The sequence below is a fragment of the Hippocampus comes genome, unplaced genomic scaffold (assembly GCF_001891065.2).
Source record: "Hippocampus comes isolate QL1 unplaced genomic scaffold, H_comes_QL1_v1.1 scaffold112, whole genome shotgun sequence".
In the NCBI taxonomy this organism is placed as follows: Eukaryota; Metazoa; Chordata; class Actinopteri; order Syngnathiformes; family Syngnathidae; genus Hippocampus; species Hippocampus comes.
The window spans coordinates 1,197,212-1,220,612 of record NW_017805841.1 but is presented as its reverse complement, the minus strand read 5'-3'; the positions used below and the strand labels follow the sequence as shown (position 1 = coordinate 1,220,612).

The 23,401-nt window shown below is 41.9% G+C and overlaps 1 protein-coding gene across 1 annotated transcript; it reads left to right on the top strand.

The window, feature by feature from the left end:
* Nucleotides 1-66: 66 nt before the first annotated feature.
* LOC109526799 (cyclic nucleotide-gated cation channel beta-1-like) lies at nucleotides 67-22,374 on the top strand. The gene is made up of 39 exons (XM_019888313.1): nucleotides 67-236; nucleotides 826-921; nucleotides 1,941-2,079; nucleotides 2,601-2,682; nucleotides 3,720-3,750; nucleotides 3,830-3,875; nucleotides 3,980-4,070; nucleotides 4,439-4,458; nucleotides 4,534-4,639; nucleotides 5,451-5,475; nucleotides 5,725-5,815; nucleotides 5,908-6,017; nucleotides 6,137-6,200; nucleotides 6,630-6,705; nucleotides 6,805-6,829; nucleotides 8,328-8,616; nucleotides 8,956-9,105; nucleotides 9,176-9,223; nucleotides 11,324-11,394; nucleotides 11,504-11,709; nucleotides 12,458-12,485; nucleotides 14,495-14,654; nucleotides 14,919-14,933; nucleotides 15,803-15,901; nucleotides 15,978-16,132; nucleotides 16,973-17,176; nucleotides 17,353-17,561; nucleotides 17,690-17,740; nucleotides 18,073-18,159; nucleotides 18,250-18,314; nucleotides 18,958-19,080; nucleotides 19,205-19,346; nucleotides 19,422-19,581; nucleotides 20,054-20,151; nucleotides 20,272-20,355; nucleotides 20,825-20,943; nucleotides 21,043-21,189; nucleotides 21,334-21,532; nucleotides 21,843-22,374. Exons 4-39 carry the CDS (start codon nucleotides 2,602-2,604, stop codon nucleotides 22,041-22,043), a joined length of 3,876 nt encoding a protein of 1,291 aa, XP_019743872.1. The 5' UTR covers nucleotides 67-236; nucleotides 826-921; nucleotides 1,941-2,079; nucleotide 2,601; the 3' UTR covers nucleotides 22,044-22,374.
* Nucleotides 22,375-23,401: the final 1,027 nt, after the last annotated feature.

Sequence of the window (23,401 nt, the reverse complement as noted above, 5' to 3'; positions counted from 1 at the left end):
TCGCATATGTTTGTTATTAACTGGAAGGGTTTCTTTTCTTGCCAGGGTTTCTTCAGCCTGCATTATATTTTTCCACCACAAGAGGAAGCCCTTTCTCAAAAGTGACTTAATCCATATGGCAATAAACTACACGGTTTTTTGTACCAGATTAAATGACTACAGTACAAATTCATTTTTTATTTATTTATTTTTCAGATGGACTATCAAAGTAACCTGAAACCTGTAAACAATTTAAGGTAAGTTTCTTTGATGTCTTCTACTGTGTGTCATATGCACATTGAGCAATTTTATGGTGCTTGACGTCTATCCCAGTTAAAAGTGAAGATTTATTCATCTATTCAAACTTTTGGGAAATATTTATCCTTTTTATTTATTGATTCATTTTAAATGAGATGGTTTTATACTGCAGGTGGCTGGAGACCAGTCCAGGGTGTACACCACTCCACCTGCGACAAATCAGAGAGGATAGGATGAAGTTCACTTGCAAAGCTAAAGAATGAAGAAGTTTAGGAGATTTTGTGTCCACCATACAGTATGCTGTCTGTTTTGATGCAGTGAGTGCCCCTTCCTGTATGCCTTTGTGTCGCAGTTAATCAGGATGAGCTCTGATCACAGATCAGCCATTGCAGCTTTGACGGCCTTCTTTCTTCTGCTTTCTGTTTTTCTTCTCCGCACTGTTGTCAAAACCACACTTGGTGTGTTTGACTCCCTTTCTTCTACTACTTCTGTGATAGCATGCCCTTACATGCAGTCTGTCCCTCCGTTTTATCCACATGTTGAGTTAAGATTGAGGCCAGTGATGGTGCCATCTTCCTGTTCTCGCAGCTTATCCCCTGTTGAGCGCATAATGGGATCTGCAACCTGCAACCTCCCCAACCTTATACTGCCCTTTCTCCTGCAAAGCACTGGAAGCTTTAGAAGGTGACCTGCTGGACTTGATTAAGGTCTTTCGACCTGACACACACACTTTTTTTTGCAAAAGGTGTCAAAAAAATGTCCATCTAAAATTTTTTTAAAAAGTATTGTGAACACATGTATTACTGTATAGTCAATTCAAAATGTGAAAGGGCATATATTACTGTGTATAGATTGACTACATGGAGAGTAAAATATTTCATGATTAAAGAGCTAACAAATACAAATTCATCTTTTGAAGAAATTGGAATATTATTTAAACAAAGTATTTTGATCTAGAAATGAGAAATTTGGCTTTTTTATCCATAGCTCCTACATTTGTGTCAAATGAATATTTACTATAATTACGAGTGTAATACAGGGCAGAATATACTGTGTTAGCATAGGTTACTGGTAGACTATAGTAAAAATTCAGTTCACATCAGCACCGTAGGAGCTGTCAAATATTTAAGGTGCCTCCCCAGGTTGCCTTTTGTTTGGTGATGTAATAATTAATACTAAAGTAATAATGAATTAATAGGAAATGTCTCTAGCATAAATAATGGCATTGGTGTTTTTATAGCATTAGAATCTATACTGCTAAGGTTGATCTGGTCTCCATCCTGCATTTCCTCAAAACCTGAGCCTGTAAGCATGCATAATTAAGATACTGTATAGCATCATATGTTTTCAAAGGCTGTTTACATTATTTATTATTCAAAACTTTCATTAAAGTAGGTTGCTACTTTGCATCACGGGGAAATGTGTACTCGTGCTGAAACATCCTGTCAGACATGTCTGAATCATACATCCAGTAGGCATCGGAAATCTTGTTTCCAAAACAAATCTGAATAAGATGTAAACATTACAATACATCAGGTATTTTCCACAAAAGGCAATATATTCAAAATAAGATTCTATCTAAGTCAGGTAAAGACTGAACTGGATGCCCACGTTTACAGCTGCAGCTTCCGACAGTTTGCATTGCTTTGATCGGATGAGGTCGTCGTCATGCCTTACTCATCCCAATCTGGCTTCGAGTCGAGGATTGGGCCTTAACCTACAGGTGGTGCTCCTTAATCCAGTTAGAGTCGGGCAGCCGTTGTGGAAAATCCTTGCAGGTCTGTGTCGCACTGTGGATCTCGTCGTCACCAGCGGCATGCTGGGCTACCTGTAGACCCTCAGGTAGGAAACTACAGTGTTTACTTGTTTTTCTACTGTTGATGTTGATTATATGGATGCTATTTAGTGCACAAACTACCAGACTCGTGCAATTCAATCGCCTGATGCCCTTTTGCAGAAGTGGATTATTCCAATCAGGCTGATAAATTTTGACAGTGGACACAATACTCAGCACAAGTGCAAATCTCCAACCTTGAACCTTATTCTTTCTCGGCCTTTACACTGCTTGACTTGCATGGAAGACAAGATGGTCCCTTTTTACCACTTAGTCGCCTATACGTGAAGCATTCGTAGGATGCAAATGCTTTGGTAGATGAAATATGAAAGTAAATGCGAGAGCAAACATTGGATTAAAAACATGTGCTTCATCACATCTCCTCAACTGCACTGAAGGGCTCTTTATCACTCAGCTGAATTATCATCATTATCATGAACATTATTGAATCTTGACAGAGGACGTCTGTGTGTGTGTGTGTGTGTGTGTGTGTGTGTGTGTGTGTGTGTGTTTGCGTGCATTTCAATAGGATGTTCAACTGGGTGGTGAAAGTGGTACCCCATCCACCGGGATCTCCTCAAACAGATGCAGTTAGCAAGAATCCTGCTGGGGTAAACATACACACAAACACACACACGCACACACCAGGGGGGCTTTCTCCCACGCGCGTGCACACACACACACACACACACACACACACACACACACACTTGACCGTGGATGACATCAACGTTTTCCGTCCTCTAATTGTTTGGTCAGAGCAAGCCATGTTTGACGAGCCAAGCGTGGCTGTTTTGATCTAAATAAATGAATATATTTATAAACGTTTTCATGTTTTTGTCAAGCTATTTCGTAAATATACTCCAGATGTTGTAGGTGGTTCAGTTACATGCTAATATACAGTTGTCCCTCGCACATCGTAAGGTGTCTTTCATTTAGTGCAGGTTTCAGGATTTTATGTGCAGTACAGTTTCTTCTTTTTTGTACATCTCCATTATTTATTTTATTTATTTATTTATTTATTTATAATGAAGTAGTTATTTTGGTGTGTCTTGACCTCCACAGTGGCACCTCCTGCCAGTAGCCTCAACTGACACCGTCACTGTCAACCAAATTGGCTATTGCTATAGCTAGGAAATAGCCAGCCTACAGTACATACTCATATGTTCACTTGCACATCTCTCAACAAAGCAGACTTGCCTTTTAAATGCAAACACACATTCACAGTCATAGATTTAGTTCACACTGCAGCTGAATTCCGATGTTTTTTTTTTTGCCCGTATGTGACATGTATCAGATTTTTTTTTCATGCACTGTGGACTCTGCAATACAGACTTTTTCAAATGTAACCTGGGCCTCTTTCTTATGTGGGAATAAATCGGATATGTATGCGATGCGTCTGCAGGATATCCCCAAAATATTTCTACCTCCTCCCACCTCGCTACTCTGGTGATATGAGATAAGATGAGCCTCTACATGCAAAAACAAATACCTGTACCTCACATGTACTGCATGTAATGTATCGGTTGATGGTGGTAAAGTGTATGCATGACATTTTAAAATATGATTGAATAATACCTGGATTCTACTTTATGCATTTTGTCTGTTGCGGGGATTTCTCTTCCAAACACTTCTCTCTGCACGCCAGATTAAACAGGAATGCCCCAAAAGCAGAGCTGGTGAGGATTCTAACATGCCATATCATGTTTAATTTCTTGTGTGCTTTATGATTATTCTAATACCAATTATGCAACACAGCCAAGAGTCCTCCACTGAAGGGTACAGGAGATGCCTCAGAGGACAGGTAAACTTATTTTTTTAGGTCTTTCAATAATTATGAATATGTGTGTGTTTGTGTGCGTATATACAAATAGAGTATTTTATGCTCTCTTCACACCTGCTCCACAGTCAGTCCCAGGCGGGAGTCTTAGGTTGGCTGTCTAATGGCTTTGCAAGCACCCTGCCTCAGCCTGCTGGCTCCCCTCACCTCGACAGCAAGGTGCGGTGTTCAAATGCTCTTGTCGTCTATGAATGAATACAATTAGCATGACCTGATGGATTTTTCATTCCGTTTCATTCAGTTGCAATGTTTTTGATAAGTGTAAACCATACCATGTAATGTGTCTAAACTGGACTACTTTTCAACTTATTATACAGACACACACACACACACACACACAAAATGGGAGGGGGGTTATTCATTCATTCATTTACAACAAAAACAAAATGGGGGTAAAACAAAAACAAAAGACAAGACTAAAACATTACTGACAAATGTGGCATTACATACATAATACAATCTGTTGCCTCAAAGAGGTTAAGATTTTCTGCCTGTTAATAATTTTGTTTTCATTTTCTCTCCACCAGTCTGTTGGGGATGGAGAAAGGTAAAGTTTTAACCAGCAAAGTGCCCATTCTTTGGATGTTTTTAGAAAGTCAATTTCTTGATGCTTGTGTCTCAGGTCAGGAGTGATGGGATGGGTCACTCAGAGTCTTACAAAGGTGCTGCCACAACCCGACGACAAGTACAGAGAAGTCAACGATGGCTACCAAGAGGAGGTTACAGAGGTGAGATGCAAATCTGCACTTGAGCTATTTAACATCGTCTCACAGGCTTCCAAAACCAACACCAGCTATCTGGGTCTTTGTAAATTCCAAAAGAATTGAAGAATATGTATACAGTACAATAAAATAAATGTCCTCGATAATAGCATGCGAATGAAAACACTATATTTGATTGTATTTGTTTTTTTTCACACCTCTTTTTTTGCGGGGTATGGGGGGGACGTGGGTGAAGGTGGGATTTTCGAACTTTAAAGTGGATCAGTCTGAGCTGCAACCTAAATGGTGGGTTCAGGGAATTTAGCGGGGCTTTACCCAATTAGGCAATTAACCTACAATTTACATTGTGTCTAGGGGCTCCGTATGTCTGCAATGTGTGTGTGTGTGTGTACTTGTCCTCTTTGGTGTAACCACAGAGGAAAATTTAATGAATAGCAACAACGGAAGTTACACCATGTAAAAACGAACATTCACATTCCCTTAATGTCCGCCGAGTAATCATTTTCTTCCACTTTGTTTCCCTTTGAAATGATACATTCCGCCTAAAAAGTCTGTTATAAAATTACTTTGAAAACTGTAAGATTATTTTTATCATCCTAACTCATATAATTAGTCTGTTTTTTAAGATTCTGTCTTTGACTAAACATTTTTGGGTCATTTTAGAGAACGTAAAGATTGTACAGGCGCTTTTAGCACATTGGAATGCTAACGCTAGCATTGACGAAAAGATTGGCCATGTGAGTGATTTTCAAGATGCTATTATGATTACCAATTAGGCTTTACATCTGTGTTGTTTTACTCTGTGTGTCTGTCACAGGTGTATGAAGTTGCAACAATGCCAGGTAAGTGTCAGTATGATAAATAGACACAGATACAAATATTTATTTCAGGTAATTATGACTTTACTCCTGCTAATGCTAGATTACAGCATGTTCAGATTCATGTACAAAGTTTTACTAAAATTAATAACATTGAGCTGGTCACCCCCTGTAGATATACACTGTAAATATTTTCTTTCACATTCAATTTTAAGAAACATTGTTCTTTAATGTTTAATTTTTAAAGTAATTCTTCAGCATCCATGTGTCCAGATTATGATCCGCTCCCACACATCCCAGTGGTGGAAATGCTATCAGAAGATGAGGAAGAGGAGAAGGACAGTCAATTCGCATTCCCCCCAAAGTGAGTGTTATTCAGCTCTTTCTTGCCGTCCCTATTTGGACCTTCACAACAACAACAGTAGATGTGACTACATTTGTCTTTTTCTGCTGCAGCGTGGTGACGTGGATAAAGCAGAAGATCCCTCAACCGGTTCTAATCCCCGCAAGTTCCGTCCCCATTGAGCCGAAACCCCAAAACACTTCCCGCTCATCTTTGGACAAAAGTACATACTTTACGTTCCTTGGTGGGAAGATTCACATCTTTTCTTGGATATCACAGCTGATTTTATATTTTGGTCACTCATTTGCTTTTTTCTCCCATTTCATGTACTTTGTGCTGCAGTTCTCTCTCCACCGCCCGAATCTCTCAGTGGAATCTCACTGGACACTGATAGCAAGGCCTCAGCGTAGGTTTCCCTCCCTTAGTTTTCCTCTCACATCCTTCATTTTGACATTTCCATTTTTCTTTTGTTTTTTTACTTGAATTCCTCACTTTATTCGATTTCCTCTCATGTTCTCATTCTTTACATCCTTTCTTTTCACCTATTCGTTCTTTTTATTCTTTTTTTTCCCCCTTTGCGGACTTTGTTTTCAACATCGCAGACTTTTTCTGCTTCCAACATTTCATACTTTGTATTCTTCTCCACATTTTTCATTTTCAACTTTTTACATAATTTCTTTTTTATTTGACATACTTTGTTTTGGAAAGGTTAAGCATGGTCTCATTTTTATAATGCACAAACCTTGCATTTTTTTTAGGGGTATGTCCACTTATTATATTCAGTGTAAAAGATATGAATTCAGACGCAGAGGTTCATTTGAGTGTCTCTCTACAGGGTGGTGGGCTGGTTTGTTTCAGGGCTTGGCTTAAAACTCCCTCAGCCTGTTCTTCCACCCCAAAATGACATTGAGGTAAGTTTTGGCCTTCTCTTTTTCTTGTTGACCTGCAGTCATGCATCTCTTTGTTCCTTCTCTGCACATTGATTCTAACATTATGTGCTCTGTTCACAGGCCACGGCAGACATTCTAAAGAAAGGTGAGCTGCGCTTTGTACAAAGTACTCAGTAGAAGACAATCCCCTCTGTTAGCTAATTGCTTTCCTCAAATGCCACAATTCACAGTTCAGGACAATCAAGTGCAAGTGCACCAACAGTAGTTGTACTGTATACCTTTTTTTTTCTTCTTCTTCACAGTCAGGACGTTCGGAGGCTAACTCAGTACCTCTTCTCCTTCTGTTTCAGGGGGGAAGGCGCTGCGAGCCCCTTGAACAGCAGGAGGAGACGGCTGGGGGACGCTACCGTTCTCACGCCTACATATAGACACTTATCAACACTTAGCACTAAGCATTGTGGCACTACTGCAGCTTCTTAAGACGCACGCAATCATACACCCAACACAAGGCAGCTGGAAAACAAATCAAGAATTTTCAGCTCACCATACTGTACTCAATACAGTTCAATATGAATGTATAGAATTTGTTTGAAAGTCGTATTATGTTCATCAGTAACATGTTCTCCACTATTCACGCCCACTTTCTCCCACATTTCAAAATCATGTTTCTCAGGTTAATTGAAGACTTTTAATTGTCCATAGGTCTGAATGTGAGTGAGAAAGGTTGTTTGTCCGGATGTGCTCTGCAACTGGCTGGCAACCAGTTCAGGGTGTACCCCACTTCTTGCCCAAAGTCAGGTGGGGTGGGCTCCATCTCATCAGTGAGGTGTGAGGAAGAGTGGGACAGAAAATGGACATTCCCCGTCATGGTTTTGGAGGATTTTATCTCTCATTCTCTTTTAGTCCATAATATTAAACTCTATACACATTCATGCCTGTAACTCACATCTAAAGGAGAAATAGCCAATAAAAAATAAATGATGACACACTACATATCGTAAAGCTCGTGATTGAAAAAAAAAAACTATAATTACCTGAGTACATTTTGCACATTTCTGACAAAATAAAGAACATGAATGTATGCTTAATATGATTAAATGGCAGCTATGCATACATTTTTTTAGTGTTATTAGTTGGACTACATGAAAAGTATATTTTATTGAAACCATGTTCTCTTCATTAACCCTATTTCTGCTGATTGTTAAAAAAGATGTGACATATTTATGTTATCTGTTATTCACCGATAGCCGAGTTCCATTAGACAGTTTTGTGGCTGTCCGTTAATTTATACAAATAAATGAATTGTAATAAAATATTGCATACTAAATAAGGTCTCTTTTGATGCACTTGATCTGTCTCTTTGGCCTTGAACTGTGAAATGTGGCATGTGGGTGGGTGTTGTGTTGTTCGAGGGGATGTGAATCATTCATTCTCAAATTGAGACAAATACAGGTTGTTGAACAAGCTGTCATAAAGACATGCTGGAATGATTAAAAACTCACTGTGTGAGATGAGCGTGAGTTTTCTTGTGTGACTCACCTTATCTCACTGCCCGTGTCTGTTAGAACACTGAAAAATTGTAAAAATTTCACTTTCCACTATGTTCTCTCTCTACACAAAATGACCCTGCCGTCCTTTCTTAGCCTCTACCCAACTCAATGTTGACATGGTGTTAGAAGATGTGGATTCAGACAATGAGGGCCACAACACCTCAGCCCCCACACAGCAGACCACAGCACAGAGGAGACGCTCCAGTTCCTCCATGCACCTCCAAGGGGCTGGTGAGACAAACCAAGTACTGCAAGCATCCCATCCGGCTTTTGCTCAAATTCTTCAGGAGGATGCTGAGACCCAGACAGGCCGCTGGACACCGTTCATGGAAAGCATCAGACGGGAGGCCGAGGACATGGCTTTAGCCACCATGGAGGAACGGTTGGTTATCTATCATAAGGGTCTTTATTACACTTTTTATTTCGACTTGCAATTGGGATTTTGTGTGAAATCTGTAATCAAATCTACAAGGGACAGTTAAAATAATTTTAAAAATCTAAATGGAATAGCATAGTAAGAAGCACTATCCAGACTAATCGGATTTTTTGATTGATTGTTTTCAAAATCGAGGCCATATGCTACATGTCATGGATGGGCAACATGACATGTAGCATATGTCACAATTTATAAACCTCATACTACTTTCCATTTGAAGCCCAAATCTAAGTTTGTATAAGAGTGGCTCACACCCATGACATTCAGCGGAAAGTGTTTTCTTAGTTTGCTGCAGGAGCGTGTGGAAATGGCCCTCATGGCCGCAGAAGTGGCAAGACAGACAGCCGAGATGGCCGTACGACAGATGGCCAGCGAGGGTCAGTCGATCAAACTCTCGCTGGGGAGCCAAGAGCTGCTGGAAGAGCCTGATGCAGAGTATGTACTCCTTTTCTTCAGTTTGTGTGTGCGCACATAGTTGACACATGACTCGGTGCACTGTTTTCAGACTGCAAGTTTTACAAGAAGAGACACGAGTGAATCATCAAGTCATCGCGTAAGTTAAAGAAGGCTGAAAGGAAAGTCACTGTCGGACCCTTGGGGGCACTTTTGCTCTTTGTGGCAGATCCCTTGTTGTTGTACCATTAATTTGTTGCACAAAATGAAGGCGATTCACAACACAGTCAATATGTGGATGAAATACAAAGTTTGATCAAATTTAAAATGAGAGCAATTTAATTCCCTCTGTTGCCAGTCTATTCCAAATCCCACGGGTGTCTTGTTATGTGACCTGGGCATTCGCTGCCTCAGTATCACAGCATCATCCTCTAGCGACCGCAGCTTCCCTTGGCAACAGCAGAGTCCGCCCTCCCCCTCTTTCACGCACCAGCCTTCCCTTCCTCTGTCCCCACGGTTCCCACAGTAACCTGAACACCTGCTGCTGCTGTTGTGTATGTCCTGTCACGCAAAAGGGAAAAGAGAGACATACAATGGAATATTTAGCTCATAGGTTTGCTAGATTTTAAGGAAATCTCTCTATTTTTTTTTAAAAGAACCTGCAATCCTAGTTTTTATGAATCAGACGCCCGATGGGTTTGTTTGTCAAAACCAACGCATCATGAACATTGGCGGATAAAGTGAGTATTACGTAAAACGTGACCATAGCCTTATGTCATCAGTTGATGCCTTCTATTGAATCCTAGTCTTACTTTGCCACTTTGATTACGTCACTATTCTGAATATTCTATCGTAATTTTTTTTTGCTAAATATGACGGCTCAATCACCTGTTGCCACTGCTAATATTGCATAAAATTAATCCTGGCTAAAAGTAGGGGAAGTCCATGTCCACACACACTGCCATATGGAATTTACTAATTTTGATTTATTCATGATCAAGACAGAGGGAGTAATTGTATCATCGTGGTTGCTATCGGTCTGGAACCTACGGATAATTACTGTACAATTCATTCATTCATTCATTTTCCGATCCGCTTTATCCTCACAAGGATCGCGGGGGGTGCTGGAGCCTATCTCAGCTGTCTTCGGACAGTAGGTGGGGGACACCCTGAACCGGTTGCCAGCCAATCGCAGGGCACACAGAGATGAACATCCGCGCTGACACTCACACCTAGGGACAACTTAGTGTTCAATCAGCCTGCCTTGCATGTTTTTGGAATGTGGGAGGAAACCGGAGTACCCATGCAGGGCCGGAGAGAACATGCAAACTCCACACAGGTAGCGCGGAGCTGGAATTGAACCTGGTACCTCTGCACTGTGAGGTCGACACGCCAACCACTGGATCACCGGGCCGGGTAAAGTCTAGTTTACCGTGTTTGCGAATTTGGCAGCCCGTGCAGCGCCTCGCTAGGCAATCCAGTGGATCGAGGGCGTGGCGCAACTGACAATTTGGTGACGGAAAGTTAGATTTCACTTTAGACGAGGTGGAACCAGGAACAAGTTGTGGCACAGTTGGTGTAACGAGACTTTGGTGGATTGGATCCAGGTGCATGCAGACAGACTCTGCTGATATGTATGGTGACATCTGCATGCATCGAACCCTGTGACTCATTGTAGAAATCAATTCGTTGAATGCATTATTATTATTATTATTATTATTATTATTATTATTATCATCTTTAATATATTTTTAAAAGCACCTCACTGACCGCAGCACAACTGCTGTGCGTGCGTGTGACGCACGATCGGGGGTAGAACGCGGTCTTTCAAGTGTCCACTTCACAATGACCAACTTTACATAATCTGCAAGTGTAACTCTTCTTGCAATAGTTCCTTATAAACGAACTTTGCACATGCCGATGTCCTGCATAGATTCCAGAAAATCCATTATACCTCTGACATGTAGATTGCTCGCCTTTCCTGAGGCTGAATTTAAAAGGAATTAGGGGAGCCACAACGATTGGCCAGGAATCAAGTTGGCTCTATTCACTCCAACAACGGTGAAAACGCCCAGTTCTAACTGTGCCTCTCTACCATCTAATACCAAAAGAAAGAGAATAACTCCACCCATGCGCACAATTAGACTTTGCGCTAGACTGGGCATGAAAATTGGGCCCCATGTCTCTATCATAGGACGAAGACATATTGGGGGTTTATTTTTAAAAAGTCAAAATAAAAAATAATGCTTTCTACCTGCAGAGAAGAGGAGCTTCTTGCTGTTGAGGAGCAGGAGGAAAGCAGAACCGAGGAGGAAACCATAATCGAAGAAGGTATTCAGTTGCAGTAATTTGCCTAAATTGCCTAAAAAGGACATCTCCTCATAATATTTACAGTGTATGACAAATACATTTCTTTTTTCCACGTAATCCAAAATTAAAGACAAAGGAGGGCTCGAGCAGGAGGCCAAGCCACGAGTGATTTCCCCCTCTCCCCCTCCGAGACCTGAACCAGTGAAGGCCCCTGAGCCGGAGTGTGTTCAACAAGCAGTGGTCCAGAGCAAAGAAGCGGTTTTACAAGCTGAGCCTGTAACCCAGCAGCCACAGAAGGCTGACAAAGACATTCAAGATGCCAAGACTGATGAAAACGTAATGAACACACATGCAATGAACATAACATAATTACCGGTACTTAACTGTTTTCGCCATATGACACACATAAAGTTACAGCAGTGCCTTGGGGTATGAGTGACTCGGCTGTTTTTCAAAATACAAGGCATAGTTCGTCCGAGTTTTTGCTTAGACTTGTGAGGGCAATTTTAAGATATGATCATGATTCTGCAATTCCACTCACTTCACAATCAGCTTACGCATGATGTAACTCCCGGCGCTCCTTGACCGCACGCCGGTGTCCAAATTCACACGGCCTTTGAATCTCGCCTTCAAATCTGGACTTCATTTCCATGGAGAAGGGCAATGAGCGAAGGCTCTCTGGGGCAGGCTACATGAGAAGCCTTCGTAGGACCCCGACCGCAAAGGGTATTGAGAGGACGTAGCCTACAAATTTGGACAGAGCAAATGGTGGAATATGTTTCATTTGAACAGATAATATAACAATAATTACAGGCATATATTCTTTATCCTCTGTGAAAAAGTGCGAGTGTTAGAACATTATACTGAGTCAGAGTAGTAGTAAAAAAAACTCTTCTTCGCATGCGTCTGCACAACTGTATTTTACTACATCCCGGTGGCTAACGCATGGAAGGACTTTGCACCTGCAGAATAGTACCGGTAATCGAAATAGTCTTCTGGGTTTTCTTCTAGTTTAACTTCCTGTGGGTATAAAAAGATGAAGCATCATATCGCGGGATTGATTTGTATGTTTCGTCTCCTGCAGGAGGATGCCACTGAAGACGATTGTGGGGGTAAGTGTTTTTGGATGTGGCTCACTTTTACACAGTGTGTGCGTGCCTTCTCTTGGCTGCTGTTGCACTAGCTGACAGCAATTCCACGACATTAACAGAATAGGAACGTATTGAATGATGTCGTGAGCTCCTCTTGATAAGGAGCCCGACCTTAAATTGCTCACAGTATATGTGCTATCCACTTGTCTCCTCTGTAGTGCCAGTAAGCTGCGATGCATTTAAGAGCTGCCTGATGCGTATCCCCCACACCTCAGAGTGCCTGGGCAATATCAACGCCTTCTTCAAAGAGAACGGCATCTCCCGTACCAAGATCCCTCCCATGCCTAAACTACCCACCGAGCTGTCCGACATCACCAAGCATTTACCCTCTCTGCCGCCTGAGCTGCGCCAAGAGCTCTCTCAGATCCGCCTGACACAGGTTCCTCGAGACATTGCCCGCAGTCTGAGCGAGCTCTTGCCCGCAGCCTCGGCCGCCACCTCTTCAGTCGGTTCCGGTCTGACCGCGGTCTACCAGAGCTTGGCAAACATTCCTCAGAAGTTCTCCCAGTTTCCCAGCAGAACGCAGGAGTACCTCGGCAACATCCGGAGCCGTCTCAACAGCCTTATGCCTCACGATGCCTAAGAAACGACAACAGCAAAAACAAAAGCAGGACCTGGAACTCAACCCTTTTGCTAGACAAGGCCCCCTCCCTCCTCCGCACCATCAGCTCCGCTCTCGCTCCCCGTCTCCGTCCTCGCCCAACGGCAGTGCTCTTGACTTGCCAAATGTCCCCGCCTACCCTCGCCTGCCGCCGATTGTCAGCCCCCCGTCAAAGCAACTCAACTCGCTGCCCCGCCAACTTTCGGGTCTCTCTAACCCGGCCTTCTTCATCGAAGATGACTCAAACATTTCACCAGTAAGACGCACAGGTGAATCAGTGGACCCCAAAATTCATCTTTGTAAAGTTACTAATCGACTAGGTTATTGTATAATAGAGTTTCATTGAAGTATCTAAATCACAGGTGTCAAAGTCAAGGCCGGGGGGCCAGATCTGGCCCACCACATTATTTTATGTGGCCCGCGAAAGCAAATCAAGCATGTCGAGTTCCATGATGCTTGCTACAGTCTGAACCAAAATTTCAAACTGTCATATGTAATCCACAATAACAGTCATTATTCGTGACTCCAGATTTTAAAACTAGTTATTCATCAATTTGTTGTGTGCTGTGTATGTGATATATGGGGAGGTGATTAAACATTTATATGGTTTCCCAAATTTCATAATGGCCCTCTAAGGCAAACTGTAACTACAATGTGGCCCGCAACAAAAATGAGTTTGACACCCCTGCTCTAAATTGTCCCTAGCTGTCATTGTGAGCGTAAATGATTGTTCGTCTCTATATACCCGATGATTGACTGGCAACCATTTTGAAGAGTTCATCTCAAAAATTGCTACTATTACCTAATGAATGGTTAATGTTATTGTGAAACAAAAAAACAATGCTCCATCTATTCCAGATAGGTTTTTAGGACAGTTCAGAAACATAGCAACTCTGAAATACAGGCACCATATTTATTGACAGAAAATCGTCTGGGATCCATCCCTGTACTGCACACAGTGTCTGGGGGTTGCTATAAATGCTGTGGCATTATAATTGTGTTGACACCTGTGGTTATTTCTTTCTGGCTTCATGACAGCAATTCTCAGCATTATATCTATATCAGGATGTCTATATTTAGAATGTTTTGAGCTAGCTTTAGTTCCCTTACATTGGTTCAAGAGGACACATTTTGTATTTAGTGAGGGTGGCAGAGCTGAGCCAGATGATCCAGATTTATTAGTTTATTCGATGAGCTATCACAATACAATTAGAGCTGGCCTAATTCAGAGGTCCTCAAGCATTGCAGCATGTTCTTTCATAAATCTTCCCTGCCCCATCAACTCCGCTTTGTGTATATGTGTGCTGATCTACTTCGTGGCTCTATTTTAACACCCTCCCCTATCATTTTTCTCTCTAAACTTCCACAGATAGTTCTCTCCTCAATCTCCGTCCAGCAGTCAACGTTGAGGATGTTGACTCACACCGCGAGAAAGTCTGGGGGGAAAAAGTGGAGGTACTCCTCACCCCGCAGGATCCTAGACTAACAACACTCACTGTCCCCGTGACCCCAGCAGGAGGTCGACAGAGGTGAGAGTTAAAGACAACAAAAAACTGTATTTATGTAATCCTGACAGTATTTGAGAGGATAGGCAGAGATTAGAGACACATGCATTTTTATTATAATATCATGAAAGTATTTTTGTATTTTTATCCTTTTGCCGGAAAATAGTTACATGGTGCAACTATTTGAAGAATTACAGCATAAAAACAAGATGTATCAAGTGTTTTGTCTTCAATGTTAACCATTTCTCATAACTGCAATGAATATGTCTCCCTATTTCGCATCCGCAGCAAAGGAGATAAAGAGTAAGGCGGCCTCATGAATTCTTTGAATTGTAGTCGTTTTCTGTTCAGCATCCGTTTGATGACTTTACTGGGGCCTGCAGTGAGCTCTAGACGTAGTTGTACAGCTTCACTGCATTCCTGCAGTAAGACATAGTTTCATCTGGATACATCACTGCTTGCTTATCCAAGTGAAATATTTCTGTCCACAGTCCAATGATAACCACTTCATTTGGAATTTCATTTTTAAACTTGATCAGCGTGATTGAAATGAAGTGGTTTACAGTTTCCTGTGTTCAAGTTGTCTCTTCTGCCCTCTGTTCAAAGTGTCCTGCAGATGCCATGTGTGTGTACACTGTATAGTATGTTTAAAGTACCATTGAAAAAGGACAATGTAAGACCCTAAAATCAAAACAACGCACACGCTCTTTGCAGAACACAGTTTGTCGTCATGTTTTGTGATGTTAAAATGAGTTGGAACGCTTCTTGTGCTGTTGTTGTTGTTGTTTGTCGTCATTGTGACCAATATGATTTTAGCTACTGTTGGTTAGTATAAAGAGGCAACAGTCAATAAACTGATGCATTAGCATCAATGTGTCAACCGCGTCATCCTTTTAACTTCTTTTGATTTTTGTCTCTGGGTTTTTTCATACTCTCATTACTGTTTATTAAATATTGCTCTAATCATGCACAACAATAGTGGAGGAAATCGTAGGACTATCTAGACAAAGATGTAAGACCTTTAATGAACGATCTATCTCCTCCAGGGTCCATTTGTCATGACATATTACATTCACTTTCTGCAGCTCCCTATCGTGTCCATCCATCACAGTGTGTGACAGGAGACACTGTATGAAACAATGACAAAACTATCTCAAACTATTCTTACTTAGTAGGAGGCTGCAATCTCAAAGTGAGGATGATGATGAGGAAGCAAGCATCCCGGTCAGAGCCTGGGCCAGCCAGTCCAGCATTCACAGCTCCGATGACCCGTGAGTGCCATACAGCAAGACACATACATGGCAAATAGGAGGCTTCCTTATGATGACATGCGTCTTATTTTTGAAGCTTGCGAGAACGTCCGTCATCGTCCGCCAGTCAGACCAGCACAGCGGTCAATGAGCGTCTTCAGGAACTGGTCCGTATGTTTAAGGAGAGGACGGAGAAGGCGAAAGAAAAACTCATAGACGCTGACAGCTCTGACGACGAAAGTATCATCCTCTGTGAGTAACATTTTAATCTGTCACTGATGGCACCTATAAGGTATCAGATGTATGTATCCGTGTCTCTATGCATCTATGCATGCATATGGTAGAAGCAATGTGTTTTTGGTCAGGCTGTGGAATGGTGGACATGCTCTATAACCTTGGCAGGGTCCACAAGGGTGCATGGGAAATCGCCAAACCATTCTACATGTCTTTTGTGGACTTGGAGACGCCGTTCGACCATGTCCCTTGGGTAGTTCTATGGGGTGTGCTTGGGGGATATGCGGTACGACCTTCCCACTGATGTCAGAGTTTCATCCTCGTTGCCAACAGTAAATCCGATTATTTTCCAGTGAGGGTTGGAAGGTGTCAATTTACCAGCAGCCAGTTTATTCCACGGGGTGTCCGGACTCTCCCTTTGAGAGAGAATGAGAAGCGCTGTCATCCGGGAGGGACCCAGAGTCGGGCCGATGCTCCTCCGCATCAAGAGGAGCCAAATGACATGGCTCGGACATCTGGTTAGGATGTCTTCTGAATGCCTCACTAGTGAGGTGTTCGGGGCACATCCCACCGGGAGGAAGTCCCGGAGATGACCTAAGACACGCTGGAGAGAGTATATCTCCTGGCTGGCCTGGGAATGTCTTGGGATAAAGAGCTGGACGAAGTGGTTTGGGAGAGGGAAGTATGGGCTTCCCTGCCAAAGTTGCTGACCCTTCCAACCTGAAAAAAAATGCATGAATGGATGGGTTTCATTCTACTGTACTGAATTATTGCCATAACACTCCAAATGTAACTGCATAAAAAGTAGACTTTTATGTCACAAACACTCTTCCCCCATGACCTGTGTCCTGTCACCAGCTCCTCCAAAGGCCCAAGGGCTGCAGCCTGCTCCTGCTATACAGACTGTGGACAGGGAAAATACTGAGAATCTCCCTGGTCCATCAGGAGGAAGCGCCAACAGTGAAGCAGAGGAAGAGCAATCCGACCGTCAGGTGAAATCCCCTCAACGGACACGAGCCTATGTGCGCTACTGCTTCCCCGCCAGCATCGACCCTTTCACTAGTGAGAAAGCCGCCCTTTCCCTCCTCTGTCACCATCAGCAATGCTCCTCAATGCAGTATTAGCATGCTCTAGCTTAGCAGTGGAGAAATTTTCAAACAAGATGCTACTTCTTTGTAATGTCATCATTGTTTCAATCTCCTCTCCTCCATCCTCTCTATGTGTGTTTCTTCCCACAGATTTAATGTATGTCCTGTGGATGTTCTTGGTGTCTCTGGCGTGGAACTGGAATGTGTGGTTCATCCCAGTACGTTGGGCTTTCCCCTACCAGACACCAGGCAATATTTACTACTGGCTACTGACTGACTACCTTTGTGACCTTATTTACATCCTGGACATCACCGTCTTCCAGCCACGTCTGCAGTTTGTCCGTGGAGGCGACATAGTTGTGAGTGCCAGTATATTCCGTAATTGCTATCTATAATTCTTTTGTTTTTTTGTCTTATGTTCTTAGCCAGCTTTTTAAGATCTACTGAGAATATTTTTATAATTGCACATGTTGTCATTTCTCATCAGTGTGACACAAAAGAAATGAGAAAGAATTACATGAAAACCAAACGTTTCAAGGTAAGACTTTATATGTTTCGGCACTTGGAATAATGGGTTTTTTTTTGGTGGGGGGGTTGAACAAATTGTAAAAACAAACAGTATTTCACAGCTTTCAGTTGTTTGTTCTACATGTGCCCTTGTGATTGATTGCAGACCAGTCCAGTAGTGAGCTGTGATAGATTCCAGCTTCCTGGCTCCTCAAACATGATAAACTGTTTCGAGAATGGATAAATGGATTGGCATTCTTAACTTCACATTTTTACATCTTGTTTCCAAATTTGAAATTTAATGATCTCAATCCTAATCGAGAAACAACTCAGCAGAGAGCCTTTACTATACGTGTGTTTCAGTTTGATGTGGCCAGTCTTGTTCCGCTGGAGCTCTTCTATTTCAAAACTGGCATCAATCCTCTTCTGCGCTTGCCCCGGTTACTCAAGGTGAGCATTTTCATCAAAAATAAATAAATAAAAATCTTATGTACATCATTAGCACTGAAAATAATAGTGTTTTCCGTCAACGTTCACTAGATCAACTCTTTCTTTGAATTCAATGAGCGTTTAGAGGCCATCTTGACCAAAGCCTATGTCTACAGGTATGCTATCTTGATCTTAACGGTTAATCCTGTTCTTCTCTTCAGCAGTACATACCCCTCCCGGAATGTTTCATCAGTTGTACATAAGAAAAAAAAAAACACAAAAAGTAACTCACCACTGTATATTATAACAACAACTTTGCCACTCATACAGATATCGTCACAATATGTACCGCAATTCTGCGAAATATCAATGGGAACTTTTGGAATCAGTCTTCCTGCACATTAAGGATTACAAATGAATGAAATAAAGGTCATAAATTGAGTGTCTGCATATACTTGGAAGTTGGATAATATTGGTAGCTGAGGCTGTTGCATCAATACTCAACCACCACACAGAAAATTGGATACACTATATGCACTGTGCCTTCTGCCATGTATTTTGTCGTAGAAGAGCATTTGATTGTTCCGACTGTCATCGTACATCATTGGCATACATAAATTAACAAATATAAATTATTTATAGTACATCATTTATACTTTTCGGACCAATAAAGTGTACAGTGATTGGGAATCACTGCCACCGCAATGATACAACACAACTCAATTTTAATATTTTGTCCCACAACAGTTCTTTATCCTTACCTTTGGTGTCCTCATAAATATCAGCGTGATAGTTTCTGATCTGTCTGGGTTTTTTTAGGTTGATCCGGACCACCACATATCTTCTCTACTGTCTCCACTGCAACGCCTGCCTCTACTACTGGGGCTCCGCCTACAAAGGACTGGGCTCCACTCAGTGGGTGTACGACGGCAAAGGCAACAGGTTGGTGAAACAGACGTTACAATGTTTCTGATTCAGGCATGAAAGACAACAATCAAACACTTAGTACATTAAGTAATGCTAAGTTCATGCAACCCTGCTTCTTGTCAATGTCTTCTTGCCACAGTTACATTCGTTGTTACTACTTTGCGGTCAAGACCCTCATCACCATCGGGGGGTTGCCAGATCCCACAACGCTGTTTGAGATCGTCTTTCAGCTTATCAACTACTTTGTGGGAGTCTTTGTCTTTTCTATCATGATTGGGCAGGTAGGTTTTAGAATAAAATAAAATAAAATCACAAAGTTGTAACACAGTTATATAATGAGTGCATTTTTTTCTCAGATGCGTGATGTAGTTGGTGCGGCCACAGCTAGTCAGACATACTACCGTACCTGTATGGACAACACCATTAAATACATGTCCTCATATCGCATCCCCAAAGATGTCCAGAACAGAGTCAAAACCTGGTACAATTACACCTGGCAATCACAAGGCATGCTGGGTAAGGAAATGAGACCTTCGAGTAACATAAAAGTAAACAGCAACACGTTACAGCTTTAACTTTTCACCAATGTCTGCCTCTACTAAAGCTGTGTGAGTTCCACGTTAGCTGTCGCATTACTTGTACTTCATCCAGAGAGCCACAAGAAAGACATGATACTGAGAAATATGTCTAATATTTTGACCCTCTCCTGTAGGCTCATGATGAAGCCAAAATATTCCAAATAGTTTTCAGTATGATGTAGTGTAGTTCAACACCGCTACGCAACAATAATGAACATGTCGATAAATGAATATCTTTCTGACGGTGCCATTCAAAACTGAACATTATGACATTTGTAAAGGCAGAATTTAAATTCTCTTTAGATCATGTAGGTATAGCTAATTATGTGGCTCCATTGATGCATATTGGGTATGCAACAACATACAATATGCAGATACTAATAGATGTCCCAACACTGTTCACCATCCAGACGAGCAGGAGCTGCTGACTCAGTTGCCAGATAAAATGCGTCTGGACATCGCCATAGATGTCAATTACTCCATCGTCAGCAAGGTCCCTCTCTTTCAGGTAGAAGCCTTTCAGTTTTATAATATTGATGATCGCATGATGTCTTCGCAAAAAAAAAAAATACAACACAACAGACTAACCGAAGTCCCAGTTGAATGTGATTGTTCTTCTTTTTGACAGGGCTGTGATCAGCAGATGATCTTTGACATGTTAAAGAGCCTGCGCTCAGTTGTTTACCTGCCAGGGGATTATGTCTGCAAAAAGGTGAGTTTTACTGAGGTTACCAAAGTCTGGAAAAACAAAACAAAACAACCCCAACCCCCTCACATACACACACACACACACACACACACACACACACACACACACACACACACACACACACACACACACACGCACACACACACATACACACACACAACCTTCAAGAAATTGTATATTGTTGAATAATTAGAATATTAATAATGTCGGCAGCCCGGTGGTCCAGTGGTTAGCGCGTCGACCTCACAGTGCAGAGGTTGTGGGTTCGATCTTGGCCTTCCTGTGTGTAGTTTGCATGTTCTCCCAGTGTGATGTCCTACTAATAGTGTCAATTGCGAATTGTTGTCTGCCTCTACGTGTCAGTCCTGTGGATTGGCAAGAGATCAGTCCAGGTTATAACTTATCTCTCTGGTCATCCTGGTTGAGGCTCCAACTGTCACTTAATACTTCTCATCATTTTCATTTTCCTCAGGGCGAGGTCGGTCGGGAGATGTACATCATCAAGGCAGGGGAGGTGCAGGTGGTTGGAGGACCAGATGGGAAGACAGTTTTTGTCACGCTCAGTGCCGGCTCCGTCTTTGGCGAAATTAGGTTGTTTTTGTAAAATTAGGTTGAATTATAAGTTGTTTTAAATGTGCTTGAAAAGATCCAAGTGTCTATTTATTCCTTCTGCCTCACTTTGATTGGCAGTTTGCTCGCAGTGGGCGGGGGCAACAGGCGCACCGCCAACGTGATCTCTCATGGCTTTGCCAATCTCTTCATCTTGGACAAGAAAGACCTGAATGAGATTTTGGTTCACTATCCTGAATCCAAAAAACTGCTGCGTAAGAAAGCCAGGTACGCAAAAGATGGCTCTTCTCATGACCAAAAGGTTGAAAGAAATTAAACTTAAAGGAAGTTACAATGGCTACAATAGGGAGTTGGTCCCCAAAGAACAGAAAATAGCTTCTTGCAAGGTCCCTTCTCATTCTTTCCTCACAGGAAGATGCTCACCAAAGGGAAGAAACCTGAGCCCAAAGAAGAAGCCAAGCAACCTGCCCAGGTCCAACCCACCCCTGCCAGGCCCGAGACTCCCAAGTTGCTGAGAGCGGCCCTAGAGATGACGGAGAAATCCGCCGGACTCAAAGGAGCCATGGCTCAAGTCAAAGAGAAGACCAGCAAGTCTAGCGTCTCGCTGCAGGTCAACACATATAGGCATTTGGTTAGGATGGCAGCTTTACACACAGATGCATAGTCGTGGGTACACGGCGGTCTCCAATTGCCCATGTCACATGTGCGACCACCGACATCATCTGCAAGGGGAGGTCTTGCAGTTTACCTGTCAATGTCATGCACCAACCTCAGTCAGTCTATTTGAGTTTTCGCAATGTCAAGCACGCTTTGCACTAAACTGACGCTGGGAACGAAAATAGGGCCCGTGATGTATTTATTCAAGTGTAACCACACTAGTGGAGTCGAGTATTTGAGAAGCTTTCTCTGCTCTCTTCCAGGCATCCATCTCGTCTCCGCTTCCATCCCTTGTCTCCACGCCCTCAGCCACTCCCGCCAGTTCCACCACGTTTCTCTCCACCTTCGCCTGCTTCAACGACAACTCGGACTTGTCGTCGCTCACCCTTATGGAGGATGCGCTGCCGATGGATCACAGGCAGGAGGATATGAGTGAGGAGGAGGAGGGTGGGCAGAACGTGTGACAGAAATAAGAACAGTTGGTCACATCAATGTATGGGAAGAAGCAAATGACATGCCGGTGCAACCAAAGGTCAACTTTGAAGGGTTTATGATTCACAGCAGATGGCAAGCTGAAGGGGGGAAGATTAAGGGCTTACAGCAGGAATGAAAGTAAAGTGTGTCATATCCTATTTACAATATAGCAGTGATTCCCAACCAGTGTGCTGGGGCACGTTAGTGTGCCGTGAGAGTTCTAACAGTGTGCCGTGGGAACTTATCAGATTTCATTTAATCGGTGAGAAAATTATTTCTTAATAACAAATAATGTAACTTTGTCCCTCTATCTATGCCAGCAATTTATAGGGACAGAAAGAACAAATAAATGATCTATTAGATGGCAAAAAGTATGAAATTGACATATGTATCATCTTTTTGTGACAATTCTGTTTATTGGTGTGCCGTGCAATTTTTTTTTTTTTTTAACTTAAAATATGTGCCTTAGCTCAATTTAAGGTTGGGAATCACTGCAATATAGCATATTGATGTTGAAGCTTGTGTTGGCAGATGACTCACAATACTTTGACAACTTTGATTTAAATCTGCTTTGAGTCCGATTCACTGAGCTGAATCATTGTTTGGTCAATCCATGAACAAAACCAAATGTCTTTACACACCCTCCAATATGGTATTTGTTTTTGCTGTTGTTGAAAAATGTTTCCTTTTTTTTTTTTTTTGGTAAATTCAAGTTTGCCTTACTTTCATTTTGTGTTTATGTCAATAGCGTACACTGCTGATTTTTTTATTTACGTAATTGATATACAAAAACAAGTGTCAGTATGTGTGTACTGTATATGAACATACATTTACCATATAAAACCAGGCTGTGAGATAGTCGTACTATTGATTTGTTTCATTTGTAAAATAATGTCTTATATAATGTCTGATATCGACTTGTTAATGGATACATAATGTGAAAATTAATTCTATTGATGGTTTAATAATTAATACAGCCACAAATCAGTTTAAAAAGCAATTTACAATCCAAGTAGATTGTTTCTCATTGGGGTGTGTGTTTGTGTGCATGCATGTTTAAGTATGTTTATGTAGGCTGCATGAAATGTTCATCATCATCATCATCATCATATTATTCATATGTTGTGTGTGTATCATAATGATGTCTGTCAATTGTCCTTCGGCAGTCATTCCAACAATTGGCATGTGAATTAAACTTCAAGCAACAATTGTTTTAATTTACTTCTCCTTTTTTAAAATATCTATTTTTTTCTTCCATCCATTTTCTAAATCACTTCAATTGTGTTAATTAGGCCAGGTTGATGCAGGTTTTCCATTTCCTGTGTGTGCTTGTGGTGACAGCAGACAG